This window comes from Acanthochromis polyacanthus, chromosome 15 (assembly GCF_021347895.1).
Source record: "Acanthochromis polyacanthus isolate Apoly-LR-REF ecotype Palm Island chromosome 15, KAUST_Apoly_ChrSc, whole genome shotgun sequence".
NCBI classification, from domain to species: domain Eukaryota; kingdom Metazoa; phylum Chordata; class Actinopteri; family Pomacentridae; genus Acanthochromis; species Acanthochromis polyacanthus.
Genome location: NC_067127.1, coordinates 30,294,481 through 30,315,452, shown reverse-complemented (window position 1 = coordinate 30,315,452; position 20,972 = coordinate 30,294,481). Strand labels below are relative to the sequence as shown.

General features: G+C 40.3%; 2 protein-coding genes across 3 annotated transcripts in view; both read left to right on the top strand.

Annotated features, from left to right (window-relative positions):
• The window catches only part of pdxkb (pyridoxal (pyridoxine, vitamin B6) kinase b), a 41,684-nt gene extending 25,127 nt beyond the window's left edge, over positions 1-16,557 (top strand). The window contains exons 5-11 of the mRNA XM_022220239.2: positions 1,838-1,872; positions 2,289-2,374; positions 3,480-3,525; positions 5,265-5,376; positions 5,504-5,640; positions 5,736-5,802; positions 9,852-16,557. Coding sequence (XP_022075931.1) covers positions 1,838-1,872; positions 2,289-2,374; positions 3,480-3,525; positions 5,265-5,376; positions 5,504-5,640; positions 5,736-5,802; positions 9,852-9,967 — 599 coding nt within the window. The 3' untranslated portion in view covers positions 9,968-16,557. The remainder of the gene's footprint in view (positions 1-1,837; positions 1,873-2,288; positions 2,375-3,479; positions 3,526-5,264; positions 5,377-5,503; positions 5,641-5,735; positions 5,803-9,851) is intronic.
• Positions 16,558-16,666: 109 nt separating this feature from the next.
• Positions 16,667-20,435, top strand: LOC127537401 (uncharacterized). 2 transcript variants are annotated; one of them, XM_051959667.1, is made up of 3 exons: positions 16,667-19,731; positions 19,817-19,928; positions 20,012-20,435. In XM_051959667.1, exon 1 carries the CDS (start codon positions 17,716-17,718, stop codon positions 18,685-18,687), a length of 972 nt encoding a protein of 323 aa, XP_051815627.1. In that variant the 5' UTR covers positions 16,667-17,715; the 3' UTR covers positions 18,688-19,731; positions 19,817-19,928; positions 20,012-20,435. The 2 variants fall into 2 exon arrangements, with proteins under 2 accessions (XP_051815627.1, XP_051815626.1); XM_051959666.1 differs by having other exon boundaries at positions 16,667-19,928.
• The last annotated feature ends 537 nt before the right edge of the window (positions 20,436-20,972 follow it).

Here is a 20,972-nt window from a genome sequence, read left to right as displayed (position 1 = left end):
CATAGTGAAACCTACTGCTCTACATAAGCAGCTACCAGAGGGTGACATGCATAATGTGTTTACATAGCACTTGTTGTGGACAGAAAGGGATGTGTTGCAGACACTGCTTTAGCTGTTAAATATTGTTATACCGTTCACAGTTTAACTTTCTGTGACTGTCGTGTGTGGAGAACAGAAGCAGTCTTCTGGTACCCAGTCCTTAGTCTAATTCACGTGATTTTTGGTCAAGTGTTACCTGATTTGAAGCATATTTTTGTGAATTTTGCAGGTATTGGTTTATTACGGTCTGAAAATATAACTGACAGCTATGCCTAAAACACAACAGGAAGTCAGCCATTTTGAATTATGTGTCAGATTTCTGGCCAATTTTTGCACATTTTCTAAAGTTATAAACTTGATGCTTCTGTCATCAAACAGGGTGACCCTGACAGAGCTCGAATTTGAACAGGATGTACACCAGGCATGGATAATCAGAAGCTATCAAAACACTCTGCAAAAGTCTGAGGGTGTGGAAATGGTGGCCTCCAGAATTTCGTTGTTGTTCCATGAAGCAGGAAATGCTGTGTAACTACCGTGCACATGCTGTACTGTGTCTCACACTTGACATGTGTGATCAGAGTCTGGCCCTGATGGTATTCACAGGCTAGTCACAGCCATAGTGCCTGCCTGACAGGAGGTTTTATTTTACATGTCTCATTATAAATTTGCCAAAGATTAACTGTTATTTTTATGCAAACAGAAGGTAAAAATAATATCCGTAAAGTTGCTTTAACCAAGTACTAAGTGAATGGTTTGAACACCTGTACCTACCTACCTACCTACCTACCTAACTAAGCTTTCTATATATAAGTATGCAGCTAACAGTTTTCATCATTACAGGTTGTGTATCCCCCAAATTTTTTCACTAACTCTGCTGAAAAACTAAAATAAGACATTTTAAGCAACCTTCCTGGACACAAGTCTATGTGTTTTCTGTTATTTCTGCCCATTTGATCAACAAAAATATGTCAAGCTTGACTAAATGAAATTCCAGTTAGCCAAATTGGTTAAAAAATATTTCCGGATTCTGAAAATACTAAAAATTCTGCACTGCTTTGCACAACTCTTAAGCAATGAATGACTCAGCTGTGACCAACAGTAACATAGCAAAAATTCAGAACGTATTCGGCTGAACTGCAGGCAGTCTTTAAGTAAGTAATTAAAATATGAATAGTGAAATATCTATAGTGTGTAGAGTCACCATTTTCTCCAGTGTTGGTAACATCTGTGGACACTTTTAGTTGTTTTTCAATTTTTGTAATGTAAATATTTAACAAAATTCAACTTTCATTTTATAGTAATTGCATTATAACATCATTTCTAGGTTCTCTTTATTTTTTAGCCACGGTCATTCTGGACTTTAGAATGCAAAAATTATTACAGGAGCAAAGAGAAGCAGCTTTGTATTTATAGGGATAAATGCTGCTCCGTAGCTGCTCGATTATAAATGCTGTCACATTCACCTTATTAACTTTACAAGAGGATAATGTGACTATCAATGTCCATATCGTGGCTGGTTATGTGAGGAGTCATGACCTGTAGTGTAGCTCCACCCAAAGGACCAGTTTTACATTTTTATCTCCACTACAATTGAGGGTCTAATAATAGAAAACCATTAGTATGTTGGTCACTTTTGTATTCTGAGGTGTAACGAACAACCCAGCCTCCAAGTACTGCAGCACAGTCTTCTGTTATATGAGAATGAGAGCTGCTAAAATGAATATTAAACAAGTGTTTTCCTTCATTCTGCATGTCTCAAAGTCCTGTGTTGTGACTCTAATGTTGTTTCTGTTTTCAGTTTGTGACCCCGTCCTTGGCGATCATGGATCTATGGTGAGAAAACTGTCATTTTATAGATTTTTAATAAGGATTTTTGATCGTTTCATGTGCGTAGGAGGGTTCAGTGTGTGCTCCTCTGTATGTACATATGTGGTTTGGTGCTCTGGGGGTGTGTTACAGGCCTCATTTCTTACGACAGATGGATTATTGTGATTTGACACTGCTACATATACACAGTGACTCACTCTGGGAGTTTATATATATATATATATATATTACAATGTGCAGTTTGAGGGATTAAGATAATTTTCTGTCAGTCAGTGTTTGCAATTTGCCATGAAAACAAAGATCAGAGAAGAGCTTTGCTGTATCTGGGCCTATACATTAATGTTAGTCCTTTATAGGCTGTATTTGTGTGTTTTTATTGTATTAAATAGCACTAATCTGTGTGTTTTCTTCTACTTCTGCAGTATGTTCCTCAGAATCTTTACCCGGTTTATAAGAACAAGGTGGTTCCTGTTGCCGACATCATTACTCCCAACCAGTTTGAAGCCGAGTAAGTGTTTTATTTACATATTTTCAGATGGTTTAATTCAAACGTTATGCTTTTTAATTACCGACACCTCTGCAAGCTTCTGTGCGAGAAGCAGAATATTAGCTCAAATGTTCTTTATGTAATGCCACTCATGTTGTTATCTAATGCCTCCATTTTGTGGTACCAAAAATATGCCTCAGTTCCTCTCCCATCCTCTCTTATCTCACTTGCTTTAACCTTATCTTTTTATTGCACACTTTGTAAGAATATCTTTTATTATCTCCTGTAACAGTCAAAACCAAGATGCCTTGTTTTTTGTGGCTGCATGGTTGCAACGAATGGATAAATAACAGATTAACTAATGCATATGCTCCCTGTTGACATTTTTCCTTAGGCTTAAATTCAAAATAAAGTTCTGGAGATTATATTTTTCAAACCACACCACCTACTGTGCATGTGTTGATGGATCTAGCAGAGTGAAGGAGGTTGATTTAAGTGTTTTTGGTAGAAATTATTTAAATACCAGCAGTTGTTGTTTAGCATTAGATGATAGTTTAATGTTCTGCATAGAGAAATAAGCAGATGGAAGGAGTTTCTCTATTAACAGCAAAACTAAGCCACAATTAAATAGGTTACTGTGTCTTAAATGTAGCTTCATTGTTATCTTGCTCCACCTAGTGGTGTTTCTTTTCACCTGCAGAATCAGATTTAAGTTTTTTTTCTGTGTTTCTCGTGGCTTTATGGTGTTTTTTTTGCACTTCTGGCATGAAGTTATTCACACTGGAATACTAGATAAACTACAGCGTAAGATGGTTAATATTATGCTTGTTAGTCTATTACTGCACAAGCCTTAAAATAGTTCAATGAGTCTATAACACGAGAAATGTAAAAATCATACATTTAATATGGAAAAATATATATAACTGTCTCGATACACATTTTTGAAGTTTCAAATTAGATTAAACCACTTCAGCTGATCGAAAACATTACAAAACTAATACAACCACAAAAATTATTACATTGCACTGAGTTTGATAATAGACACACAAATATAACAAGGAAAAGACACAAATTCTCACTTAAGCGTTTCTGTTTCAGTGAATGATTATTCTTCTTTGCGTTTCAGGCTGTTGACAGGGAAAAACATCAGCACAGAGAAAGATGCTGTAGAGGTAATAAATACACACGTGGACAAAATTGTTGGTACCCCTCAGTTAAAGAAGGGAAAACCCACAATTCTCACTGAAATCACTTGAAACTCACAAAAGTAACAATAAATAAAAATTTATTGAAAATTAAATAATCAAAATCAGCCATCACTTTTGAATTGTTGATTAACATAATTATTTAAAAAAACAAACTAATGAAATAGGGCTGGGCAAAAATGATGGTACCCATAACTTAATATTTTGCTGCACAACCTTTTGAGGCAATCACTGCAATTAAACGATTTCTGTATTTGTCAATGAGCGTTCTGCAGCTGTCAACGGGTATTTTGGCCCACTCCTCATGAGCAAACAGCTCCAGTTGTCTCAGGTTTGATGGGTGTCTTCTCCAAATGGCATGTTTCAGCTCCTTCCACATATGTTCAATGAGATTCAGATCTGGGCTCATAGAAGGCCACTTTAGAATAGTCCAACGCTTTTCTCTCAGCCATTCTTGGGTGTTTTTGGCTGTGTGTTTTGGATCGTTGTCCTGTTGGAAGACCCATGACCTGCGACTGAGACCAAGCTTTCTGACACTAGGCAGCACATTTCTCTCCAGAATGCCTTGATAGTCTTCAGATTTCATCGTACCTTGCACACTTTCAAGACACCCTGTGCCAGATGCAGCAAAGCAGCCCCAAAACATTACTGAGCCTCCTCCATGTTTCACCGTAGGGACAGTGTTCTTTTCTTCGTATGCTTGCTTTTTGAGTCTATGAACATAGAGTTGATGTGCCTTACCAAAAAGCTCCAGTTTGGTCTCATCTGTCCAAAGGACATTCTCCCAGAAGCTTTGTGGCTTGTCAACATGCATTTTTGCAAATTCCAGTCTGGCTTTTTTATGAGTTTTTTTCAGCAGTGGTGTCCTCCTTGGTCGTCTCCCATGAAGTCCACTTTGGCTCAAACAACGACGAATGGTGCGATCTGACACTGATGTACCTTGGCCTTGGAGTTCACCTTTAATTTCTTTGGAGGTTGCTCTGGGCTCTTTGGATACAATTCCAACGATCCGTCTCTTCAATTTGTCATCAATTTTCCTCTTGCGGCCACGTCCAGGGAGGTTGGCTACTGTCCCGTGGGTCTTGAACTTCTGAATAATATGAGCCACTGTTGTCACAGGAACTTCAAGCTGTTTAGAGATGGTCTTATAGCCTTTACCTTTAAGATGTTTGTCTATAATTTTTTTTCGGATGTCCTGGGACAATTCTCTCCTTTGCTTTCTGTTGTCCATGTTCAGTGTGGTACACACCTTTTCACCAAACAGCAGGGTGACTACTTGTCTCCCTTTAAATAGGCAGACTGACTTTGGAAGACTGAGTTTGGAAACACCTGTGATGTCAATTAAATGACACACCTGAGTTAATCATGTCACTCTGGTCAAATAGTTTTCAATCTTTTATAGAGGTACCATCATTTTTGTCCAGGCCTGTTTCATTAGTTTGTTTTTTTAAATAATTATGTTAATCAACAATTCAAAAGTAATGGCTGTTTTTGATGATTTAATTTTCAATAAATTTTTATTTATTGTTACTTTTGTGAGTTTCAAGTGATTTCAGTGAGAATTGTGGGTTTTTCCTTCTTTAACTGAGGGGTACCAACAATTTTGTCCACGTGTGTACATCATCTTATCCTTCCTTTGGTCTTAATTTTTTTTATTTTTCTCCCTTCACACACCTGTTATCTTACTCTGACTCTCTGGTTGGCAGGTAATGGATCTTCTCCACGCTATGGGCCCAGACACAGTGGTCATTACCTCCTCCGATCTCCCCTCCAGACTGGGAGATCGCTTCCTCGTGTCACTGGGCAGCCAGCGTCATGGTGGGTGATGAAAAATGTATATAATTGTGTGCGTTTGACATCTTAGACGCTGCTGCAGGAGTGTAGAATTTAACAATAATTTTATCTGCATGCAATAAAGAATTTAACATGTTGTGTTTCTGTTCAGTTCGTCCAGACGGCAGCAGGACGACACAGAGAGTTCGAATAGAAGTTCCCAAAGTGGATGCCGTCTTCGTAGGAACTGGAGATTTGTTTGCTGCTATGCTGCTAGCGTGGACACATCACTATCCCAATGACCTAAAGGTGAACACAAAAAAAACACTGCGACTAAAAGAAAGAGCAGACATATATGTTAAGTTGTAGAGCAAGACTTATTTAGATTCTTCTATATCTTTCAGACGGCCTGTGAGAAGACTTTTTCAGTGATGCACCATGTTATCCAGAGGACCATATCTTACGCTCACGGTAAGACAAATACAACTAAAGTTTGACTAAAGTTTGCTGTTAGATCCCATATGCATAAAACAATGTTCAGTTTTTGTCCGTAACTAGAACAGACACTTGAGTGAACAAAACCCCAACAAAAATTCAACATTTTAATGTTGGAAAAAATTAACCTTTTAGTTGTAGCACTCATTTCCTGCAGGTTGCACAAGTTCTCTGCAGCTTGTAAATTGTTTACTGCTACTGCTACTTCATTGGTTATTGTTTGTATTGGTTCGGCTGGTTCTAAAAAACTGTTTTGAGCTTAATAACCTTCTGACCTTCTGGCAGTTTTGATTGTCCATCATGTTTAATGTAAGGCTGGACCCGAATATTCGTTCGCTACGGCGGTATCCGGATATTAATTTTGGTATTCTAACCCCACCACCACCCCACCCCGTCGGACGTTACTAGGCAGAATGAATATTCGGTGTCTTCCATCAGCCTTCGGCCCACATCGGCTCATATCGGCTCATCCCGTCGTGTGATCACATAAACATATACACATATGTCAATGGCTATGTTCACACTGCAGGGTAAAGTGACCCAAATCCAATTTTTTTGCCCCTATGCGACCTGCATCTGATCTTTTCATTACAGTCTGAACGAGGGTTGCCACCCGTCCCTTAAAATACGGAATCGTCCTTTATTTGACAATTAATTGTAGTGTCCCGTATTGATTCAATACAGGACGCTACAATTACAATTATTACAATTAATTGTTCCGTATTTTCATAAATGTCCCATACACGTCTGTCACACACGCATCAAAACTGCATAATAAACAAAATAAAACTCAGGAAATATTAAGGGCAGCCAGTTTCATCTCCCTTAGACCTATGTAGTGAGGACCCGATGCGAGGTCCAGTGGATACATGTCTCTGTGTGCCGGTCCTGTCATGGGTTTCCTGGTTACAGACGCTGCTGCTCCCACGTGTTTAAAAATGTCTACACCCGAAACTCTACCACATCCAAAGAAGCAAAAATGTTTTCAAAAGCACAGACGTGAGTGGGAAGACTGGAACCCCTGGCAATAGGTACAGGGCAAACTGTGTTTTCTGTTGCTCATAGACTAGCTGAAGTAAGGCAGCATCAGGAGACCAACATGTAAGAAACATGAGAACAGAGAGAACCCAACCAGCAGGTCACAGTTTATCATCATATAATCATCTCCTTAAGTCCCTTTGGTAAGGGACATCAGTACATGGTTGTGAATTTACCAGAGGATGATTATAGTCAGACTAATGTGACCGTAGACTCTACCGTATTTTAGTGACTCAATAAATGCCTAAGGTGTTTAATAGTATTTTAAATGCTTGTGTTTTTAAAAAAATATATAATTTATTTCATAGCCTATAACTGCACAATGGAGTAGTGGTTAGCACTTTCGCCTTGCAGCAAGAAGATCCCTGGTTCGAGTCCCGGCCTGGGCCTGGGATCTTTCTGCATAGAGTTTGCATGTTCTCCCTGTGCATGCGTGGGTTTTCTCCGGGCATTCCGGCTTCCTCCCACAGTCAAAAAATATGCTGAGGTTAATTGCTTACTCTAAATTGTTCGTAGGTGTGAATGTGAGTGTGATTGTTTGTCTGTATATGTAGCCCTGCGACAGACTGGCAACCTGTCCAGGGTGTCCCCTGCCTTCGCCCGAGTCAGCTGGGATAGGCTCCAGCACCCCCCGCGACCCAAGTGAGGATAGAGCGGTGTATAGAGAATGGATGGATGGATAATAGCCTATAATGTGATCAATAAATGACCTTTCCCTATCTAAAGAAAAACTCACTCAGAATTCTGATATGTTAACGGTACTAAATAAATAAATCAGTAAATACATTCATAGTACACACATAAATAAGTTAATACATTCATTGTGTTAAGAAAAAATTTAGATGGGAAAAATATCTGTAGAGAATTTCTTTGTACAGTATTCTGCATTCAGTTGTTTGTTTTTGCAGAATCCAGTATTACACACTGGTTGGCCATTAAATTTTTTTAGTATGGTTTCACTGTTTAAAATGATGCCACATCTTTTTAGACAGAACCTGTGATCATAAAACAATAAAAAAAACTCTTAGCTTTGTGTTAATAAAGCACTTAAAGTTTTAAGTATGACTAAATGCTTTTTTCAAAATTAAATATTCCACTCCTTGGGTGGTTGTGGCCCCAAGTTCAGTAAAGTTGGAAAGAGATTCAGCTTTACTTTTCCAGCATCAATAACTCATTAGATATAGGTTGTCAAAACATAAACGAGGCCTCTTTCCCATCGTTGTAAGGGAGATGATGTGCTACAAGCCCAGTTTTATCAAAAGTAGCTGTCTTTCAAGTTGCAGAAATAACGTTGGTGTCTATGAGCAGCTTGCTGTGAACAGGGACCGCCTGCAAATTGCAAAACTGCTGCAACAGCGAAGAGAGACACAAATATTCAATAACCTCACTCTGATACACTTGTACTGTCACCAGAATCACTGCAGCCTTCAACTGGCTCCAGTTGACACCAGTGTTATTCCTGCAGCTTGAAAGACAGCTACTTTTGATAAAACTGGGCTTGTAGCACATTGTCTGCCTTACAACGATGGGAAAGAGGCATCGTTTATGTTTTAACAATGTATGTCAGACAGACATTGACAGACGTTGCTGCCACTGCCCCACAAAATGCCAGGGCCAAAATCCTGGCTCTCTTCCTTCTTGACCTTCTCCTTAAAACGATTAAGTTATAAATATGCTGGCTCCGGCTGGACAACAACTTTAAAATGGCCAGACATGCTCTACTGTTAGCGTCCATGTTTACTTTCGTAAACACGGAACACGCTCTCTGTGTGTGTCGTTGTTGTGTCCTCTTCTGCGCATGCCGGACACTTTTGGGTCATGTGAGGTTCACACAAGAGATCACATACCAGTCACATTTAATTGGAAATATGAACGAACTCTCAAAAATATCAGATTTCACAAAAAAATCAGAATTGAGCATTATGCCCTGCAGTGTGAATGTAGCCTCCTCCCCCCAGACGAAAATAAGCATATTCGGGGCTCGTCTCTTCCCTTCGCCTTCGGTCCACTTTGGCTCATCCCGCCGTGTTCAGCTCATCTCGGCTCATCCATTCGTGTTTGTTACCACCACCCAAATGGCCGGGTGGCTGCCGACTCGTCACGCTTCACTTCGTTGCATAAACACAAGACAAGATGCTGAAGACCTCCGCTGTTTGGGAATTCTTCAGTTTAACTGTAGACAAAACAAAGGCAGTGTGCAAAATTTGCGCCCGGGAGACCAGACAAATGGATCCGAATACTCAGGCGGGTCTCCTCCGGTCCGGGAGACCAGACGAATGGATCCGAATATTTGTCTTTAATAGGGCCCGAATATCCGGAGACCAGAAACCACTATTCGGGCCAGCCCTAATTTAATGTACAGTTTTGTCAGCAAATATAATCAAATATAAGCTTAGAACTGTGATATTTTATTGAAATCACTTTATTTGGTGTGTTTAATTAAAAATTTGTTTAAAAAAATTTAGCAGTTGTCAGATTCTGTAAAAAATTAAAAATCTATGCTCCTGAACAACAGATTCAGAGAGCAATGCTGAGAGGAGATGTAAAACTGAGAGGAAAACCAAACATATTTAATCAACAAAATAAATGCCAGAAGAACAAGTTGTTGAAAGATACATTGAGCACGGTGAAACATCTTTCTCCAGATTATGTGCAGAGTAAAGATGTTTGTTGATGCTGGAAACATGGAGATAGTTCAATACAGAGTCGCACTTGGAAAAATGTTGATAATTTTTCAATTTTGTAAAACATAATGAAATAAATTAAACTTAATTTGCTTTTTATTTATGATTTCTGTCAGTTCTCTCTCCTGCTTCTTGGTTGTTCTGTTTCCATAGAGATTTATATTTATTTATATTGCAGTGAAAAATGAGCCACAGTGAGGACATTATGAGAAAAGTTTAGACAGTTAAAACTATTGTATAATCTAGCTTCTACATTAATGTTTATTTCATTTGTTCATCCCTTCCTGCCTCCCGTCTCCTCAGAGTTGGCAGGTCCTGGTCGGAGGCCCAGTCCCCCTCAGCTGGAGCTCAGGATGGTCCAAAGTAAAGCCGACATAGAAGACCCTGCTATAGTTACGGAGGCTACAGTCATATCCTAACATTACCCACCCCTAAGACTCATACTAACCTTCACCCATAAATCTCTCAAGTCCTGTATCTCGGTAAATCTCTCATAACTGTAAACTTTGACTGTCATTGCAGAGCTCCAACATCATCCAGACTCCTGAAACACCTTAGTATTGTAACCCCTTTAAGTCCTCAGTGTCCTGAACCTTGAAACAAACCCTCAACCTGTAAATCCAACAACCTTTTACCTGAACCCTGTTCTGGAACCAGAGCCATGGATAGACAGGAAGTTTGGTCAGGTTGGACGTCGACTGCGTATTTTAACAGGGCAATGATTCGAACTCTCCGGCTCTGCAGGGTTTCAGTAAGTTTTACTCTCAAGATTGCTGTAATGCTAATTCCATAAGCACAATGCCTAAAATGCAGCATGTTAAGGCTAAAAAAATGAAAAATATGAGGGTTCAGTCTGTCGCACTGTAGAGAAATTCACTGAGGAATTGTTAATTTCACATTTGGAAAAAACTGATGTCATATTTGTTAAAGTAAACATGAATTAGTAGCAGTTAGCCAAGGAAAGTCTACATATTATCTGTAGATTAATTGCTCCACAGTGCACTGATTTCACTCTACTTGCAGCCTTATTCACCCAAATGAATTCTAAATCAACATGAAATTAAAGTTAGCCTTCCTGCTGCCAGCTGCAGATCACATGTACGTCACAAAATCCAAGATCTAAAGTAGGAATTGGAAAGAAAACACTACAATGTGCTTTATTTGGCAAAAAAGTTATCCAAAATCTAAACCATATCAATTCCTGCTCCAAAACGCTATCTCTGTGTTCCTAAATTTAAACTACATTTCTGCTCTGTTACTGCCACTCCATTTTGTTTCATTTATTGTAGGGTTGCAGAGCACACTGGTGGTACTCTGTTGATCAAACTCTGTCAATCTATGGCTCTGCTCACCACTATCTGGACCCCCTCCCCGTCTTACAGCAGTGATGTAATGGTGACCAGGTCTAACCCCCCCAAGACCCCCTGAAAATAGAACAAAGGGGGAAAAAAACAAACAAAAAAAACGCACAATGTATAGTTGATGTATAGATGTTGTACTATAACTGTATTGGACCATCTGTATGATATCTTCTATCTGATCTGTCTCTTGGACCATTGTGTTGATGCTACTGTACTATAGACCACACGCACTACAATATCACTCAAACCACAGATGTCTGAGCTGGTTCTGGTTCTACTGGAGGCATCAACGGCTCCAGATGTTGTCAATGTTAGTCCAATCATGTTAGCGCGTAGTTGAACCTCCTTCATCCAAACATAAAGAAGAATAGGCAACCGGAGCCGCCTGAGTTGCCGATTTTACCAACAGAAGACCAAACAGAAGTCGGTTCCCCTCAGGGCCAGAACCAGCCCATATCCTGCCGGGCGGTACCGGCCCAGCTCTGGCCCAGAACCATATATCAGAGAGTTGTGCCACTGAAATTACTGGAGGCCTCGAGAAGTTGTGAAGGTTCCCCCACATTTAGTAGCAGCTCCGTTAGTTTTATTTTTAATGTCCTTTTGGTTCACTTCACGCTCTACTGTAGCGACATCAACAGAGATGATGCCAGAAGGTCCGATTTCAACGTGATGCCATCAGTTGAATCTTTAAATGAAATCCTACATTACAGATCTGAACTATAAGCTTGGTAAACTCATGCAATTCATTTCTTTTTTTGATTTTTATTAGTGCCTGTATTAGTTTTTAAAAAATGAATTATATTACAATTTATCAAGGCCAAGTTAACCTCTTTAAACTGTATATTTTTCAGAAAAGCCCAAAATCCAAAGATGTTGAATTTGCAGTGATAGAAAATCCCCTTGTATGAAAATGAGGAACCAACATGCAATACAGTTCTAGCTAGCATAACTTAAACATTCTGATAATGTTTTTCAGTTTTAATCTAACCTGAAATTGTGTTTTACGGATATTTAGCATTTCAAATAATGTTCCTATGAGGTCAAAACTTAAAGAGGATGTTAGAAAGGGCATTACCAGGAGGACAGATTATGGTAGATGACAACAAATTGGGAACGTTCTTAAAACAACATACAAATGATATTCTCACAGTGTTACCTAGGATTCTTCAGTTCTTAAGAAAAAGCTTCTTGGATGAACATGAAACGTCTCCGAGAACCTAAAACTAAAAAGGCCAGTTTCTTTTTTACTGAAGCTCCAAAGACTGCCAGGACCTGGATGACTGAGAATCTGATTGATTTAGATTTTTATAGAATGTTCTGTAATGTGATATACCTCATTTTCTTAAAGAGGTATAACATTATAGAAACATCCTAGGATGTTCTCAATCTCAAACATATGGTCCTTCCTACCTCTAAGAACAACATTCCAGCTGGAAACATTGCTAGAACTTTGCTGTATTTTCTCAGAGTGCTTTTAGAACCAAAAGAAATCTAGCTGGGATCTACAAAACTTCTGAAAACCTTATTATTGATTCAACTGTGGAAATATTTCAGGAAATCTTACCCTCTAATGGGGCAACTATTGGGTTTCTCCCTGCACTACTGCGTTGACCTTACTATGAGCTGTTTTCCAGTGCTGGAACAATACGGTAGTTTTGGGACACATATTTTATCCCATAAAAAATGTTGGCAAATCAGAGATTGTCAAGCTGAAATTGTTCTAAAAATGTGATAATTTGGGATGGAATGACTTAACAGACTTCTGTTGTTTAATGCAGTCATGCTCGTGGAACTAAAGTTAGGTCCATTAACTTTTATTTGTTGTTGTTTTGGTGAAGTCGAAGTTTATGTTGCAGTCGAAGCGGTCAAATTCTACACCCCAACGGAGCTGTGAGATGGCGTGTGCTGTGATCCAGCATTAAATTAAAAAAAATTGAATTGAATAAATCTACCAAACGAACCAAACGTGCTAGCTTGAAGAAGTTGTGATACTTTCCTGAAGGTTTCTAGTTGATTGACTGGTAAAAGTCAATCTAAAGTCTTCATTTGCTAGAAAGTGCTGTTCATCAAAATCTTGAATAATACTGTAAATCTGCTGCCCTGGCATTAAGTTTACTGGTGTGTTTTCCACAGTAGAGCATGATGAGAAAGAGGCGATGAGATCTTAACATGCGACGGTGGTCATGAGCCAATTTCAAACCGACGACGTCGCAGGAACTTGGCATGTGCCTTAAGCCCGCTGCTCTACCAGGGCACCACGGGAAAATGAGATTTTAACATTTTTAATTTACCTCCAAGATCTTTTTTTCACCTTGTTGCGTCTTAATTTAAATATTAATTTATCTTTTTACCAAGAATATTTTTGGATAGTGTCGAACCAAACATGCAGAGGCTGAACAAAAAAATAAAACTAAAGTCCAGATGCCGTCAGTGTCCCACCTGAGCTGGATGTAAGGTTCTGGGCAGACCAGTGTAATTCTGTACTGCTGTTGTTTCTCTATGGACTGTACTGTGATACTGCCTTAGGAACCTCACGTCATAACATCACATACTGCTCACTGAAGGAGGTGGAGAGATAGGACGAGGGGGAGGGAAGGAAACATGAGGTGTCTTAAATGTTTTTAGCTTCAAATTTCTCTTTTAAAGTGCAAAAGAAATAAGAAAAATATAAGATTGTTTTTCTCTTTGCATTTTAAAAAATGGGTGCAAAGTTTATTTTGTCATTTCTTTGTTACAGTGGACTAATTAACTGTTTTGATTCATAAAATGACAGAAATCCAACAATTTTCAACCAAATACAACAGAGAAAAGCAGCAAATGCTTCACATTTTGGTTTGATAAATGACAAAAATTTGCCAAAAAAAGACACTAAGGTCACCTGAATACACCTCTCAGACTGATGTGGGGAAAATGCAGGCTCATTTTTAAAAACCGCAATAGCTGACATTGATTTTTTGTACTTGTACGCTTATATTGTGCCGCTGTTGCACTGATTGTCATATCAATAACAGACTTGCTGCGTCTGTGCGTTTGGCCAACCAGCTCTCAGCTCTGCGATAATCAACACGTGCATTATCCAATCCTCTGCTTCCTGCTAAACAAAACCAGTACTGTCGGGTTGAAACGTGTCTACCTGTTGTGTCTGTGCGTGTTGTGTGTGTTGGGGAGAGTGATTGTGTAAATATATATATATATATATGTCCTTTATGGTCACAGGGTTTTGTGTGTATGTGTGCGCATGTGAAGTGAAAGAGCAAATCCCTGAAAAAAACATGTGGGAGGAGGGTTAAAATAGAAACAGAAAAACGTTAGGAGTGGAGGGGAGGTGAGGTGTGTTCAAGAGGACAATCATTCTCTGAGGTTTTGCAGCATTTTAGACGAAAACGTGACTGAGTCCTAAATGTTTCCTTGATGCCTCACCTCGCCTCCTCGTCCTTTCATCCACATCCGTCCTTTGAATCCACCGACATCCCTGCAGTTGTTGTGTCTGTATTGCTAGTTTTTGGACCTTTAGCCTCGCTGTGTGCGTGTTTGTGTGTTAGATGTACTGTACCCCGACTTACCCCCATATTTCTCTGGTAGATCTACTGTCCCTGCTTTGTCCTTCTCTGGTCCCTGCTGGTTCCACCCTGCCTCACTCTGTTAAATTTACCTGCACAGCGTTAAAAAAAAAAAGAAAAATCTACTGTTATCCAACCTGCTTTCAGTAACTCTTCCTGTAGTCTAACTGCTTCACCACATCTAGGTTCAGCTGCTTCAGCTCTTCTTTCGCAGTTTACTTTAAGGAATGTCTTGGCTAGTTAAGGTTTTAGGAATAAGTAAGTCGTTTGGTGGAAAACATCTGGAGCAGCATCCAGGCAATAACAATCTATGTCTATATCAGAATCTTCAAGGGTTGATCAAAAAGTTCAGAAAAAACTGATTTGACTGCCATCCCTATCAAAGTATCCCCCTTGTGCAGCCACACTCTGCTCCCAGTGCTCCTGCACAACGCTTGCAGCGCCACCTGGAAGTCCAATTGTGCAAACATGTAAAGCTGTATTTCCAAAACTGTGCAGAAATTGGGAGTCTTTAATTTGAATTTTAAGAAATAAATCTAGATATTGTGCTGCTGTGGCCAAAAATATGTGTTTATTCTCATATGCCATTGCATCATAAATGATGGTGTTTCCATGTTGCCTCTGGATGTTACAATATATTGGGAAAGGGATTATTTCATAGCTGACAATTACGTGAATGTTGACGCCAACAACAAGTATGTTCACAGTTTGCTTCTTATCTGACGCACCATGTACGTCTTTGGAAACTGCAACTTTCCACTGTTGAACTGCTGTTTCTCCCTCTGATGGTTGCTGCAGACCCATGTCGAGTCACTGTGATCATCCTCCTATACGAAGGTTGGATCATCCTGTGGCCTTTTTACACTAAATGTAATGTTTTCTTCATGGATTTAGTTTGAGCTCCATTGGAAAATTGCAAATTAACACCTGCTTGTGGTCACAAAAGCATCTGTAACACAGATCCAGATGTTGATAGTGGGGTGTTGCACGAAAGCCTGAATCGTTACAGTAATTACATGCACCCCAACAAGTCTCAGAACTTTTTGATGAACCCTCCTGAGTTTAAAAGAAATCTGTTTTAAAGATCCTAAATTATTTATTAAACTTAAATACTAAAGCATGATTACTCACAGCCAATCAAATGGGATCAAACTTCACCAAATCTTGACGGAGATGAGTCAATTTATTCCGTCAAACTTGAAAATATCAGTATCAAAATCTAATAACTAAGATTTGAAGCTAATTCTAACATTTTTTTTTAAACATGAGGTGCTTTTATGTAAAATGAAATGTATTGACTTTGAAAAAAGCTGAAATTGATGATGGTTCAGCTCCATTAGGTTTCTCAGAATCCCAAAAGATCTAATCCTAATGCAAACCAAAGCAGCTTCAAATGGTCTGGCTGATCTAGTTACCTTCCAGTCCCTGTTAATTTATATCTTGCATTTTGTGGAAATGCAGTTGCAGCAGGTCTTGCAGCCTTTTTCCAATAAAGAAAACAAATAATAATGCTAAAAAAAGCAATACACAAAAGCCTTTAAACACTATAAACAGCTGCCAGGTCTGAAAAGTAGAGATGTGCTCATGATTGTGTGTTTCTAGGATTAACCTGACATCAGATGAACCTCTCTGTCTGTGATTTAAAGGGTTAAAGGACCGTTTCATGCTCCTTTGCTCATCCATGCTTTCACACCTCCTCTGTACCTGTTGCGATAGGCCCCGCCCCCTTCCGTCTTCCCCCTCTGTTTGGTTACAAAATGGCCGCCACTAGAACCTGCACCGGCCCGCGGTCCTCTCCTCTCCTCCTGATCGACGGTTTCCATCACCTCCACCATCTTGTTTTTTTTTTTTTTTTTTTTGTTCTCGGTGGCCAAAACAAAAACACAAAACAAAAACGAGGAAATGTACTAATCATTGTTTGGTAACTGTTTTTAGTGCTATGTTTTTGGAGCGTTACGAGTATTTTCTAACATGTTACAATAAAAGATTGTAGTGTACAAATTCACATTTATAAAATATATATATATATAGATATATATGAGAAATGTATGTTCTAATGCAATAAAGAGAGATTAAGAATTATGAAAAGTGGATCCATGTATTATTATTTGTTAAATGTGGTGTTACTTCTATTTATGAATGTTTATTTGGCACCACAGGGAAGCATTTATAATGTTTAATATTGCTTTAATGTTTGTGTTGCATAATGTAGCCGCAAGGGGACACAAGCCAGTGTCTTATTGTGCCGGGCCCAAGCACGGATAAATATAGAGGGTTGTGTCAGGAAGGGCATCCGACGTAAAACTTTGGCCAAATCAAACATGCGAATCAAATGTATGACTTCCATACCGGATCGGTCGAGGCCCGGGTTAACAACGACCGCCATTGATGCTGTCGACCTACAGGGTGCCAGTGGAAAATGGACGACTGTTGGTCGAAGAAGGAGGGAAGAAAGGTGTGTTCGTAGGAAGAGAGGGAAGAGAAACACCAAGAGTCTAGGACTGAGAGTAGGGACTTTGAATGTTGGAACTATGACAGGAAAAGATAGAGAGCTGGTTGACATGATGCAGAGGAGGAAGGTAGACATCCTCTGTGTCCAGGAGACCAGGTGGAAAGGTAGTAAAGCTAGAAGTTTAGGAGCAGGGTTCAAGTTGTTCTATCATGGTGTAGATAGGAAGAGAAATGGAGTAGGAGTTATCTTGAAGGAGGAGTTTGTTAGGAATGTCCTGGAGGTAAAAAGAGTGTCAGATTGAGTGATGAGCCTGAAGCTAGAAATCGAAGGTGTGATGTTCAATGTTGTTAGTGGGTATGCTCCACAGGTAGGATGTGAGCTGGAGGAGAAGGAGAAATTCTGGTTGGACCTTGATGAAGTGATGCAGAGCATCCCTAGAAGTGAGAGAGTTGTCATTGGTGCAGAATTCAATGGACATGTTGGTGCATGGGCAGGTTTGGTATCCAGGAGAGGAACGCAGAAGGACAGATGGTGGTTGACTTTGCAAAAAGGATGGAAATGGCTGTAGTGAATACTTTCTTCCAGAAGAGGCAGGAACATAGGTTGACCTATAAGAGTGGAAGTTGGAGCACACAGATAGACTACATCTTGTGTAGACGGTGTAATCTGAAGGAGATCAGTGACTGCAAAGTAGTGGTAGGTGAGAGTGTAGCCAGACAGCATAGGATGGTGGTGCGTAGGATGACCCTGGTGGTGAAGAAGATGAAGAGGGCAAAGGCAGAGCAGAGGACCAAATGGTGGAATTTGAAAAAGGAAGAGTGTTGTATGGAGTGGTGCAGGACATGTATGAGGACTGTAAGACAGTGGTGAGGTGTTATGTAGGAGTAACAGAGGAGTTCAAGGTGGAGGTGGGACTACATCAGGGATCAGCTCTGAGCCCCTTCTTGTTTGCTATGGTGATGGACAGGATGACAGACGAGGTTAGACAGGAGTCTCCATGGACTATGATGTTTGCAGATGACATTGTGATCTGTAGTGAGAGCAGGGAACAGGTGGAGGAGAAGCTCGAGGCGTGGAGGTTTGCCCTGGAAAGGAGAGGAAGGAAGGTTAGCCGCAGCAAGACGGAGTATCTGTGTGTGAATGAGAGGGAACCAAGTGGAAGAGTGAGGTTACAGGGAGAAGAGATCAAGAAGGTGGAGGATTTTAAGTACTTAGGGTCAACAGTCCAGAGCAATGGAGAGTGTGGAAAAGAGGTGAAGAAGCATGTACAGGTAGGCTGGAACGGCTGGAGAAAAGTGTCAGGTGTGATGTGTGATAGAAGAGTTTCAGCTAAAATGAAAGGAAAGGTTTACAAAACTGTGGTGAGACCAGCCATGTTGTTTGGTCTGGAGACAGTGCCCCTGAGGAAAAGACAGGAGGCAGAGCTGGAGGTAGCAGAACTGAAGATGCTGAGGTTCTCTTTGGGAGTGACCAGGATGGATAGGATCAGGAATGAGTACATCAGAGGGACAGCACATGTTAGAGGCTTTGGAGATAAAGTCAGAGAGGCCAGACTGAGATGGTTCGGACATGTCCAGAGGAGAGAGAGTGAATATATTGGTAGAAGGATGCTGAGTTTCTCACTGCCAGGAGGGAGGCCTAGACGAAAACCAAAGAGGAGGTTTATGGATGTGGTTAAAGAGGACATGAAGGTAGTTGGTGTGAGAGAAGAGGATGCAGCAGACAGGGTTAGATGGAGGCAATTGATTCGCTGTGGCGACCCCTGAAGAGAAAAGCCGAAAGGAAAAGAAGTTTGTGTTGCTTCATGGTTTTCCTTGATGTGTTTTTTTATTTTTGCTTCTTTTGAGGATGAAGATCTGGGGCCTGTTTCACGAAGCAGGTTTAGTGAAAACTCTGAGTTTATTAACCCTGAAATGAGGGGAAACTCAGAGTTTTCCGTTTCACAAAGTGAGGTAACTCTAACCAGGGAATGCGGGGTAACTCTAGCCTGTTTCACAAAGCGATGTAACTTAAACTCTCGGTCAGTTACCGCAGTAACAGACTCTATGACTCTAACCAGGTCGCCAGCAGGTTTATCTGAGAAAACCTCGAGTTTCTCTCCGTCTCCGCCCTCTTTCAGCCACACACGCTGTTTGATTTCCTCATTCATTCAGTCAGTAAGCGAGCAAGTTTTAGCGTAGAACAGCATTTATTAACGATCCAGCGAATGAAGGAGCAGCATTACTGCACAGATAATTAAATATTCGTCGGTAGATTGTTATCAGACCTCTCGTAAATGTTCTCGCATTTCCGGACAATTATCATTTTGAGCGGTACCGTGTCATAATTGTTTCTCGTCCATAATCTACATAAACAACCTAATCCGTCCTTACATTTACATTACCAACCAGTCATGCTCTCACATCCAGCAGATATTGTGTGTTGCTTTGCGGTTCTTTGCAAATGGAAGTTTTGATATAATATCAGAGATGCAGAGCACTACAGTAAGACAACTGTATGCAGGACGGTCAGAAAAGTGTCCCTGGCCCTGAAATGGCTTTTACTAATCATTGTGGTTTTCCCTGGACATAAACCTGTCAGAGCATCAAGGAGGAGTTCCACAGGATTGCAGGTGAATGATGTAGAGATCTGTTAAATGAATTTAAACCATATTCTGTTAATGACATTGTGCTGCAACCTCAGACTGGGATTAGTCATTTTAATTTCTTTTAGGATTTCCCACTGTGATTGAATGCATAGATGCACACACATCCCCATCACAGCTCCCTCACATCATGAATAGGAAGTCCATTCACAGCATAAATGTGCAGGTAGGCTACAGGTAGACTGACTACGGTGTCTAAATGTTGAAGACTGCATCATAGTTCAACATCTGTCATTCTCTGCACTGTCCAGATCATATGTGATGCTGCATACATGATTTCCAATGTGGAGGCCAAGTGGTCTGGGTCTGTTCATGACTCCAGGATTTATGGAGAGTCTAACCTGAGCAACAGACTGCAGCGTGGTGAGCAGCCTAAAGATTTTCACAATAGAATTCTCTTGTCTCTGTCCTTTAATATACTCTGATGTATCCACTATACATTACAGGAGAGTTTGATGGCCTTCTGCTGGGTGACAGGGGTTACCATGCCAACCCAGGCTGATGACCTCATACCCTGAACCTGAACCAGGCTCCCAACAGAACTTCAACCGGGCTCACTGCAGGACCAGAGCCTGGGAGGAGATGACCATAGGCCTGCTGAAAGCCAGTTTCCAGAGCCTCCGTCTCCTCAGGGTGACCCCTGAGAGGGCCTGTGATATTACTGTCGCATGTGTTGTTCTTCATAATATTACCAATATTAGAGGAGAGCAACACCCTGCCCTACAAACTGAAGACCCAGATGATGAGCCCATCCACCTGCAGCTATGCAGGACAGCAGAACAGTCAGAGGCACCGTATGCAATAATCACTTTAGAGTTAAGTCACCATCATTGCCACCACAGCAGTCAAATAAAGACACTACACATTTCATTTGGTCTTCTTTATTTCCTACAAATAAGAGATAGTTTAGTTAATGTTCTAATAGTTGACATAAATTCACCTGTGACCATCACCACCTCTAACTTGTGCTCCAGTCTTTCAATTTCCAGATCTGCCCTCCTAATCTGTTTTTTTTAATTATTTTTCCTCAAGTGCACTTTTTAAATCCATTTATTGATAACTGGGAATACATAGAGGACATTAAATTATACAGTTGCACATGAATTCCACAGAATGAACCTCTGGTGTTTCCTGAACATCCATCTCACTGTATCAGTTTGTGCAGTGGAGGTTGAGGAACCATACTACTGCTGCTGCCCATCCATGCTCTGTTAAAAAGGATGAGAATGTGCAACACTTCAGTGTAGGCTAAATGTCACACTCTATATTCCACCCGAAATGTGAATGAGAAGAGAACTATCAGTAACATACCTTTATATGCCTTTCTGGATCCCCCTCTGTAAAGGCAGCAGACACAGTTTCATCCTCTTCATCCGAGATCAGTGATATGTTTCAGTACACTTAAAC

Excerpts from the sequence above, each read along its gene's own strand:
- LOC127537401 (XM_051959667.1), top strand. The coding sequence starts at position 17,716 with ATGGTGGAATTTGAAAAAGGAAGAGTGTTGTATGGAGTGGTGCAGGAC.